The sequence below is a fragment of the Phoxinus phoxinus genome (assembly GCF_949152265.1).
Source record: "Phoxinus phoxinus genome assembly, chromosome: 22".
Taxonomy (NCBI): domain Eukaryota; kingdom Metazoa; phylum Chordata; class Actinopteri; order Cypriniformes; family Leuciscidae; genus Phoxinus; species Phoxinus phoxinus.
Window position 1 is genome coordinate 8,785,115 of NC_136897.1, and position 11,504 is coordinate 8,796,618.

Genomic DNA, 11,504 nt, shown 5'->3' on the forward strand with positions numbered 1-11,504 from the left:
GTTGTTCCAAACCTGTATATTTCTTTTCTTCTGCTGAACACAATAGAATATATTTTGAAGAATATAGGTAGGCTACTGTAGTAGCTGTAGGTGGGGGATTAGAAAGTCAATGGGTCCCATTAACTGTTTGGTTATCAACATTCTTCAAAATATATTTTGTTTTCAGCAGAAGAAAGAAATAGTCTTTTCTGAGAATAAGTAAAAGATTTCTACAGGTTAGTATTGACAAGTTATCTCTCAGTGGGAATCAATAGCCTACATTCTCCCTGTGTTGGCCTTTGGAACCTCAGTGTCTTTTTTGTTTTTCCTCCACTGTTTGGGATGTTGAGCAAAGGGCCTGATGACCTGTATTTACTTCTTCATTAACACACATTCTAACAGGAAGTAAACTGGCTCAGTTGGTGGTAAGACAAAGACTCTATGTTAATCTATACTCTCAAACAGGAAATGACTATGACTTTGCTGTGCTCCAGAGACTAGTTGAAGAGCATTTGTGGTTACCAACCAGTTTGAGAGTTTCCTCCTGTATGAACAGTGCGTGTGTGATGGCCCAGACAAAAGATCCAAACTTTGGGCAGTCATCAGGCACTAACTCTGCCCTTCAGAAACTGGACACTTTAGCTAGCCGTTTTTTTTACAAATACCGGAAAGGCAACCAGGAGAAAGGACTAGAGAATGAAGGGCCACATGTGTCAGAGTACACCGGCCTTTGGGATGCAACAAGTAAGTCTAAGCCTTTTCAGAGATATATTTTAAATGTATAAACGATCTAATGAATGTTGTTTCAATGCACTAGAATCCTGCTTAAACTGGTTTACTCTTGTTATTAACTCATTGCAGTATATCTTTATTTCTCAACCATTATAGATTGAAGGATATGATGTGATGTATATCTTTTATTGTAAATATCTGATGAGTGCAAAGCAAAATGTTAGCCTTGTCTAAATGCATATTTCTGTACACTTTGATTGTTGTCAGACTGTTTGTGGTTTTAACAGGAAGAGAAACAAGCCTTTTCACAGCAGCAAACAAACCTGAAGTTTCACTTTAGTGAACAGTGGCTGTTAAAGCATTATATATGAAGTATTATCTTTCCGTCTAGTTCATAGCAGACCCGATAATAGGCCGCCCTGCACACAGCTATCACAGTTTACTTGATGTCTGTATTTACAGACACAACATGTTGGTTCCAGTGGAATTACAACATAAAATGTAACCAAATTCACCCTGTTATATACATCTGATAAACAGATGCAAATCTCATGATCAAGTGGCAGCCTGCACCTCATAAAAGATATCCATCAAAAGTCCTTAGGCCTATATATATTGTAATGTTTCTTGTAGCTGGCTTTATGAAAATATTTATAATGTTGTCAAGGGGAGAGATGTTCTTTTCTTTAGATGAAACAGCCATGCGAACTCAACTCAAATACTCTGTGTAAAAAACCCTGAAGTGAATATCCCAAAAAAGCATTCACTATAGCTATAGCACACACTTTTTTATATTTTAATGGTAACACTTTATAAATAGGTTCATTAATTAACATTAGTTAATGTAATAACTAATATGAACTAACCATGAGCAATACATTTGTTACTGTATTTGTTAATCTTTGTTAACTTTAGTTTATAAAAACACTGCTGGTCATTGTTTATGTTAGTTCACAATGCATTAACAAGATTTTAATAAAATAAATGTTGATTAGTAAATGCTGTAGAAGTGCAGTTCATTATTCCTTCATGCTAACTAATTAACTTATGTTAATTTATGAACCTTATTGTAAAGTGTTACCATTGTAATTTGTATTATATCTAACATGGTGTTGACAGGAAGTGCACTGACTCCACTGAGGTTTCCTGCCTTTTTTTTTTTTTTTCTTGCTCAAAAACATCAAATGACATTTCATTTCAACATTTATATTTCACATCCAATCATTTGCAAAGCATGCTGGAAGCTAGAAACACCCTGGCCAGGGAATCCCAACAGAAGGTTGGGATTCCCTTCATACAGTAGCTAGAACCAATTTAAATGCATTAACGTGTGTGTTACAAATTGAAGTTGATTGCACAAATTAAAATTAAGTTAACGAAATGTTAAAATTTGATTCCAAACAAAGCAATTTATGGTTTATATTAAAATCAAGCAGAGAACAATCCTTTGCCACTGATGTTAATTCTGTAATCTGTTCCATTTAGTGAAAGAAGTCTTGACAAAAGCCAAAGAAGATTTCTTGATTAAATGGGAGAGTCAGCCACAGGTATGAGAGCTTCATTACAGTAAACATCAAAGTCAAAGACCGTTTCCTCCAGCAGAACTAATTGTTGTCCTCTACCCTTGGATCTGCAGAGCACATCGTGTCTAGATGACTTTGACAGGCTGAAAACTCTTGGGACTGGATCTTTTGGGAGAGTAATGCAAGTCAAGCACAAACAGTCGGGACAATACTATGCTATGAAGATTCTGGATAGGCAAAAAGTGAGTATGCATACTGTATATTCTGCAGGACCCATAAATGCTATGTGTCCTCTGTAGAAGACATTGAATAATAATAATAAACTTTATTTTATAAAGCATCTTTAAAAGCAACTCCTCAAAGCGCTGTACACAAAATCTTTTTACTTTTAATAAAAAAAAGTCTTAAGTCTACCTTTAAAAATGTCATAGCTCTGAGCTTCCCTAAGATCAAGAGGCAGAGAATTCCAAAGGACAGGAGCATATGAAGAAAAAGCCCTGTCACCCGTAGATCCTAATCGTGTATGAGGAGATCGCAGTCTCCGAGTTGGGGTATAGGAAATTAACAAAATAATAAGGAGCCAAGCCATGCAATGCTTTAAATGTCAGCGTCATAATTTTAAAATCAACTCTGGGAATCTGACTGGGAGCCAGTGTAAGGATTTGTTTTGTTAATTCCTCTGAGTTATTATTTAACAGCAGGTCTCTTAAAGAGTATACTGAGCTTTTCAGAGCAAAATGTATACTATTTTGTAAATATTTATTTTTACATTTTCCAAGAAGAGTATGGTTTCAATGAAGACACTGGCTCATTCGATTCTCATCCACTGTATAAATAAATAAAATAAATAAATGACTTGTAAAAATTAGTACATTCAACTACTTTATATCAACAATAAAAACAACACAATAAATTTGGTCTGTGATCGAAGTAAATTCACCTTTATTTATATATCGCTTTATAATAAATATAGTTTCAAAGCAGCTTTACATTGATATGGAAATGAATGATTCAATGATATAAACAGAATTCAATTCTGCAATGCAGCTCTAAAAAGACAATAGTACAGTAAACAGTTGTTATTTAAATCAGTTTAGTGTTAATTCAGTTCAGTTTAATAACTTTTAATAACTGTGTAAAAGTTCATAAATTATGAAATGAGTTCAATTAATCTATAAAGCAGCTCTGAAGAAAATATAGTGATGTCACCATCCAGCTCAGTTCAGTTCTCATCCAATAGTGTCAGTGCAGTCGAATTAATAATATTGCTGATGTTGAATATTAATTGTCCCCAACTAACCAAGCCACAGGGTGACAGTGAGGGTTATAGTATATATTAGCGTTCACACCAATGAACGATACTGTTCTGTTTATTATGATGAGAGTGTGCTACCGTTATGTCGTCTGCTGCTGAGAAAAAATAATCATTAACTGGGGGAAAAATATGCTCCTCTGTGTCAATATCATTACAACTGGTATACTGTATTTCCCTATTCTAAATGGAATTAGAACAATTATTAATACTTTATAATTATCATTTATAATTATCATCTTTGGTGTGTACTTAATACTTGTGGATCCAAGTTCAATATGCCTCCAATTTGAAGTTAAGCTGCATAATATTGCACATTACTAATGCAAATATTACTAACCTTTCCACTACACAATCTCAGTTTGCAGGTATTGGCACAAAGCCAAAGGTTAGGGTTACTTATATGCACCAAAATAATTGAATCACTAAAATTTAAGAAACTTCACAAAGAAGAACGACACTAACAACGACACTAACAAGTGACTTGAAACAAAACATGTTTAACAAAAATGTAGAATTTTTTTTAAAACATACATTCATTCTAAATAACAAATTGTTACATTTGCTCAAAAGTCCCCATGCTATAACAAGTTTTTCAAGATTGTTATGGGTGATCAGTGATCATCAAACTGTGCATGCTCAGAAGCCTCCTCACAATGGCATTATTGCCGGTTTCACAGACAAGGCTTAAGGCGAGTCCCAGAATAAAATGCATGTTTGAGCATGTATACACAAATTACAGTTATGTTATTAAGAACTGTGAAATTTAGTTTTTGGTTTCAGTTTTGTACTGGACTCTTATAGTGCATCCGAAATCGATAGTATGCGAAAAATAGTATGTAAGAGTAATATATAAGCATATATATATATTGTATATATGTATATAAGCATATATATAACATATTTTTTAATGGTCGCAAAGTAAGTTCAAATGTATACCTAATCTGACTGTATGTGATTTCGGCTGCAGCTATAGTTTATACATACTTATTTCCTATGTTTCATTTTTGTTTCCTAGATTGTCATGGTTTCATTTGTTGTCATTGCTCGTTGTTTGATTGATTACATCCACATACTCCTTGTTTAGTGCTTCATTATCCAGTGTGGCACTCGGTTTGTTCAGTTCTTTGTCTTGTGTTGTCAATGCTGTCGCATGTTTCTCCTGTGATCTTCTTGTTTCTCTTGTGGATTATCGTCTTTATCGTTATAATAAAGGCGCTGCATTTAGTAACAAAAACATTTATCGGGGTTTCAGAAGACATTATTAGCTAAAAAAAAAAAAAAAAAAAAACGATTTGTGAAGGAAAATTTGCATGTTTTTTTAAACATAATTGTACTCAAATTCCTAACAAGTGAGTCAGATATTCTCTACAGAGGACATAAAACAAAAATAATGTATTTTTTGTTTGTTTCTTAAACATTGAATTTGCTTGTTTATCATTGTCAAATTTCAGGAAATTCAAAAACAGGTCAGATGTGACAGTTTAAATTGTGTCTGGCTGGTCTGGGCCTTGTTTCATGTGTCAGAATGTAATGTTAAATGGTAAAAATTGACAGAGCATAGAGGAAACTGACACTTCCTCTGTTGACAGGACCAAACCACATGAGCCATGATGTTTCCACTGATGACTGTCACGTAATTAGACTGTCAACTAAAAACAGAAAACTTTTTACGCATTTTTGAAACTGGCAACAGTATTACGTGTTCAGTCTATAGCCGCGTAGTTTCTTCACAAAGTGACATCGCCATCTACTGGTCTGGCATGCATAACACAGCATTTTTAGTCGTGAAAGGGTTAGTTCCCCCAAAAATAAAAATGTTGTCAGTAATTACTCACCCTCATGTTGTTCCAATTCAATCTTTGGAACACAAATTAAGATATTTTGTATTAAATCTGAGAGCTGTCTCACTCCTCCTTAGGCTTTTATTGTAATTGAAACTTGCCGGTCCAGAAAGTTATTAAAGACATCGTTAAAACTGTTCAAGTGACTACAGTGGCTCAACCATAAGTTTAGTCAGAACGTAGGCTCGCTATGCCCAGCATCACACACATGACCAGCGTCGTGAGCCAATAGTGAGCCTACGTTCTGACGTACAACCCAAAAGCGCTGCGCTGTTACACTACGTGAACTCACTCAGGGAACCACACAGAAGAAACTGAATAGTTGAATAAAGTTTAATTATTTGTGGGGGGGTTTTGCGCACAAAAAATATTCTTGTCGCTCGATAAACTTTTTTAAAACAATTTTAAACATTGTCTTTAGTAACTTTCTGGGTCGGCAAGTTGTTACATTTTTGGAGAGGTGCACGTCAGGGTACGCCGAAGGGTACGCACGCTACACACTGCCTACGACGTAGCTACGGCGAGAGTTCGGCGTAGAAGTATAATGAGGCCTTTAGTGTCATCATGTACCTTATGAAACCAAAACTCCGATCTGACAAATAAGAAGAACAAGTGAAATGTGTTGTGAATGACCAACCCGATCTCACGGCAATTCGTACGTATTTTAGAAGGTGGCTAAAACGTACATATTTTGCGAATAGCCCAATTCGTTTGAATACATACGAATGGCCTACCCCTTACCCCGCCATCACTGGGGTTTAGACAAATGGTAAGAATTTGTACGAGTTTAGCCACCTCGTAAAAAACTTACAAATTGGTTGTGAGATAGCGTTGGAATATATTTATGGATAAGAAAGAACCTTCATGTCTGGATTCAGTGACTTTTGAACAGTCACTCTAAAAATCGGTATTTCAAAATCACAACTTTGCTTGTTTTTACATATAACAAGACTATGTTGTTTTATTTTACTTTAACCAAAAATGAATGATAATCCGTGAAATTTACTATATCACTATTTCTCAAACTATTTATATTTACACAAATTAGGTTAGCGCATTAATATTACAATTTTATATTTATAAAAAAATAAATAAAAAATAATGTTAGAGAATTTTACAATATATTTCAGGACTATAAATGTATCCCCCTTGTACCCTAAGTATACTGCTATAAAATATGCTTATAGTAGCTACATTAAAATATTTAATAAAAATTACATTTTGTTTAGTATTTACAATTTTTGCCTGTTTTTTTCATATTATTAATTATTTACCACAATTGTTGTTGTTTTTTATGCCTGCTTTTGATTTTTCCAGGTGGTGAAGCTCAAACAGATAGAACACACATTAAATGAGAAGAAAATATTACAAGCAGTTTCCTTTCCTTTCCTTGTGAAGCTGGAGTGCGCTTTTAAGGTACTTAAAAAAGTGTGTGTTTGTTGTGTTTGGCAGGGCTACTGCAAAAATGCAACACAGAAATTAATTTAATTTAATAATTACCTCAACAGGATAATTCAAATTTGTACATGGTCATGGAATATATCCAAGGCGGTGAGATGTTCTCACATCTGAGACGAATTGGAAGATTCAGGTGAATCGCTTAAAAACTAGTTAATTAAAACTCCTTATTATGTGCCTTAGCCTTTTTCCATTCTTTATCAATGAAATAACTTTGTTTTTTCCTTATAGTGAGCAGAATGCACGGTTCTATGCTGCTCAGATTGTTCTGACGTTCGAGTATCTTCATACTCTAGACCTAATCTACAGGGACCTAAAACCTGAAAACTTGCTCATTGATCATCAGGGATACATCCAGGTGTGCCAGTCACTTGGCTGCTGATCTTTCGATAAAATTTTACTTTCACTTTGGTCTTGTATTTAATTATTTTAATTACCTTCATCTATAACTCTCATATTTTAATATGATTAAGGTAACAGACTTCGGCTTTGCCAAACGAGTGAAAGGCAGAACTTGGACATTGTGCGGTACACCAGAGTACCTGGCACCAGAGATCATTCTCAGCAAGGTAAGAAAACACACCAGTAGTTCCCTTTCATTCAGTCCCCCCGAGTTACGTCAGTCACTGACGAATTGGGGTTTCGCTTAGAAGCCTATCACCTTCGAGTTCTACAAAACGAGCCAATGGCAAGGAAAATGCATAGCATAGCACAAAGAATTTGCATAGCGCAATTCCAAAAATTGTTTCAGGACCTCAGACCAGCTCTTTGTCTGTTATGGTGTGAAGCTGAGGGAAAGGCTCTCTCGAAAAAAAGGTTATCTCACAGGATAGTTGACGCCATTGTCTTGGCTTACCAATCGCAAGGTCGACCATGCCCCCTTGGGGTGAGGGCTTACTCAATCCGGAGTGTGGCCTCCTCTTGGGCTTTAGCGCATGGGGCCTCGCTAACAGTCTGCAGAGCTGCAGGCTGGGCGACAACCAACACATTTGCGAGATTCTATAATCTCCAGGTAGAGTCAGTGTCCTCTCATGTACTCGATTCCACTAGCCAGTAAGTAGGACCTGCTCAGTGTCATCGCTTGCTGCGCCATTCCACTCCATGGACTGGATATGTCCGCTATTTCACTCCTCACACAGTTCCTCCTGCACTGTCGATGCCGTCACCAGAGTGCATGTTCGGTTGGTCAGCCCTCGTGATTGGCTAGGTGCATCCATGTGCATGGTTCCCCACTGGGCAACCCCTACATGTGAATTTCCACGGTAAGTCTCCACCGAGCATGTGTTTTCCCTCAGCAAGACCTCTTGCCATCTCGAGCTTGCCTGCGGGCTGGATACCTCTGAGCTTCCATATGCATCCCACTCTCGGGTCATATGTGTATTCTAAGTCCTCCCTACGGGTAGGCGTTGTGTTACATATTCCACGATATGCCACCCAGTGTGCCTTGGTATTCCTGCGTTAAGCCTAGCCCTTCGTCCGTGCTAGTCAGACTTGCGTGATTGAATTGGGACCCCCATTCGTCAGTCACTGACGTAGCTCGGAGTGACTGAACGAAAGGGAACGTCTCGGTTACGTATGTAACCCTAGTTCCCTGAGGAGGGAACGGAGGCGTTACGTCCTGCTGCCACAACCGCTGTACCGCTGGAAAAGCCAGGAGTTCAGTCTCAGCTCCTTAGCATAACATAATGTGAGATAGCCGCGCTGCTCCTTACCCACGCGGTGGGGCGGAGTTGCGCCATGCAAATTCCGCACTCCCATGGCATTTTCCTTGGCCCATGGCATTTTCCTTTCCTTCCTTCGTCAGTCACTGACGTAACACCTCCATTCCCTCCTCAGGGAACGAGGGTTACAGTACATAACCAAGACTTTCTTCCTCCTTAGGAGTTCAACGAGGTCTCAGCGTTTGCTCTTTTTCTTTGTTAGGGCTACAACAAAGCTGTTGACTGGTGGGCGTTGGGTGTTCTGATCTATGAAATGGCTGCTGGATATCCACCTTTCTTCGCTGATCAACCTATTCAGATCTATGAAAAAATCGTATCTGGCAAGGTCAGAAGAATTTCAAAACTTTGTGTCTTTTTTTACGTCTAAATTACTACACTTTATCAATAATTAAATTTAATAAAATAATTTAAGGACATTCTTCACATTCTTTCTCTTAAATACAAAATAACTCTCCAAAAGGTCTCACATTGGGTGCCTCTGCCGACCTCTTGTGGAAAACAACAACAAAAAAACATGATCATAAGAAATAATTGGAAAAAAATCCAAGTTCAGGCACTCAGTAGGATGCAAAAGTTAAAAAGCCTTTATTATTTTTTTGGGCTAAAGCATTAAAACACCAACGCGTATCGGCCCACTGGCCTTCATCAGGGTGTTGGTGCCTGAAAAAAACATGATATTTTATAACTCTTGCCACTAGATAGCCTTATAGCTCTGTTCCCCAGGGTCCCAAAGTCATTTCTTCAGTTTTTTTTTTTTTTTTTTTTTTTTACTTCAGTATGCATTTAGGTATATATTTAGATATTATGAACTAGTTTTTTGGTGGTTTTAGCATGTTTAGTTTTAATTTTTAGCAGTTTTTGGTTAGTGTTTATACTGAAGTGTCTGAAGGTGAAAATTCAAGTTAGTAAAGTGGACAGCCAGGGGGAACAAGTAAAACCTTGAAGAATATTTATTTGAAAATGCTGATTGTGCGTGCGTGTCTATTTCAAGTTCAAATGTTACAAAAGTCCTAAGGTCTTGGACCACTCTGCTGGACACTCAGTTTTTAAATAAAGTTTAAAGTAATTTAAAGAAAATGATTTTTTGGGACACAATGATCCGATGAGAGGATGACGAAAAATGACTAAATAATACTTGATAGATTCCTTTATTTTAAATTTAATTTGAGTGGTGAGTGGCAAAATGTGTGAGTATTCTGGGTAGTTTCCAGGATTTTGCTTGGCTCATTGTTAAAGTGTTCTGAGTGGCTGTTTGCACATATTTTAGCGCAACTCGCTAAAGTATATCACATTATATTTATCTATATATTCTATTTATTTTACACAAACTCGATTGCTTCATCAGTATAATAATAATAAATCATATCATGTCATCATATATTTTGGGACCAGAATAAAAGTCTTAACAGGAGCATTTGACACACAAAGGTTCTAGAGATGTTTGTTTCCAACATTTGCTGACTTAACAATGCATGGGTGTTTTTTTTTTAAATATATACATAATTAGAGATTATTGGATAAATATCAAACATTCAGATGTGAATACTTGATTTGTACAGGTACGATTCCCCTCACACTTCAGTTCAGACCTGAAGGATCTTCTGCGCAATCTGCTGCAAGTGGACCTCACGAAGCGCTTCGGCAATTTGAAAAATGGAGTCAGTGACATCAAAAACCACAGATGGTTTGCTACGACAGACTGGATTGCAATCTATGAGAAGAAGGTGTGGCCTCTTGTTCTTTAACACCTTATTCATACTTTCAGGATTCAAGTTTTTGAATGGATCTTGAGAACCGCTCTTTATTTTTTCATGGATTTTACAGGTGGATGCTCCCATCATACCAAAGTGCAGAGGGCCTGGAGACACAAGTAACTTTGATGAATATGATGAGGAAATCATACGGGTATCTGTCACAGAGAAATGTACAAAAGAGTTCTTGGAGTTCTAGGGTACCAGCAAAAGCTTTATTAGGAGTTTTGTCTTTTTTTTTTTTTAGTTCTGGTTTAATTTTTTTTAATTTGATTAGACGTAAAAGTTTTACTTTATTATGTTAATTTATACATTGAATAAAGCCTATTTCTATCCTTTTGCAGATTTTACTGCTCCATATCCCCCCCCCCCCTGTCTTTTACACATTAAAGAAAAGTTTATGTTCAGTATTAATATCAAAAAGCTCAATTCTCATTACTTGCGCGTGCGTGCGTGCGTGCGTGCGTGTGTGTGTGTGTGTGTATGTGTGTGTGATAACAGTAGAATATATGTATTTGTTGAAGAAAGCCTGTGGCTGTTCAGAAATATGAAAAGGTACTGTTAAAGGTACTTAAAGAAAGTACTGTACAATGTAAAAGTGTAAAATTGTTTGTTTGAAACAATTCAAACAATTGAACACCACCCCACCCCCCCACCCCACTTTGAAAACAGCTCAATCATATATGATCCTGATATTTCATCTGAAGTGTTTTTTTTTTTACTATTATTTTTATATCTGCTGTAGAGATCATGCTGTAAGCTACAATTTTGTGACCAATTATTTTGACACTGAATAAATGAAAATTATAATGCATTGCCTTGTAATGTCCTATGGTCATTTTCAGTGCATGTATTTTCTTTGTCTTTTGTTTGTCCTTATGTTTGTGAATGATTTTACTTCCCCACTTAAATTAAGCCCTATGATGCTAGGATGTTAAAGCATTTTAATCCTGTTGTAACAAATTATATTGCCTTTTTTTCATCAAGAAGTGGAATTGCAGACAAAATCGCATTTGTAATATAAGTAAGGGATAATATAGCGATGCGGTTCTTATAGCGAATACAACCCCGACAGGCTGATTAGGACCCCGACACGAAGAAATAACAGACCGCATTCTACATTAGAATTTAACCATGCCATGAAATAGTATAATAGAATAGAATAGAATAGAATAGAATAGAAT

The 11,504-nt window shown here is 36.4% G+C and overlaps 1 protein-coding gene across 1 annotated transcript; it reads left to right on the forward strand.

The window, feature by feature from the left end:
• Positions 1 to 419: 419 nt before the first annotated feature.
• On the forward strand, positions 420 to 11,133 carry prkacba (protein kinase, cAMP-dependent, catalytic, beta a). Its single transcript, XM_079597078.1, has 10 exons — positions 420 to 723; positions 2,197 to 2,258; positions 2,348 to 2,476; positions 6,708 to 6,806; positions 6,899 to 6,981; positions 7,080 to 7,206; positions 7,322 to 7,417; positions 8,772 to 8,894; positions 10,129 to 10,293; positions 10,394 to 11,133. Exons 1-10 carry the CDS (start codon positions 528 to 530, stop codon positions 10,517 to 10,519), a joined length of 1,206 nt encoding a protein of 401 aa, XP_079453204.1. The 5' UTR covers positions 420 to 527; the 3' UTR covers positions 10,520 to 11,133.
• The last annotated feature ends 371 nt before the right edge of the window (positions 11,134 to 11,504 follow it).

Excerpts from the sequence above, each read along its gene's own strand:
- prkacba (XM_079597078.1), top strand. The coding sequence starts at position 528 with ATGAACAGTGCGTGTGTGATGGCCCAGACAAAAGATCCAAACTTTGGG. Across the intron at positions 2,259-2,347 it reads AATGGGAGAGTCAGCCACAG|AGCACATCGTGTCTAGATGA; the intron begins GTATGAGAGCTT and ends TTGGATCTGCAG. Across the intron at positions 8,895-10,128 it reads AAAAAATCGTATCTGGCAAG|GTACGATTCCCCTCACACTT; the intron begins GTCAGAAGAATT and ends TGATTTGTACAG.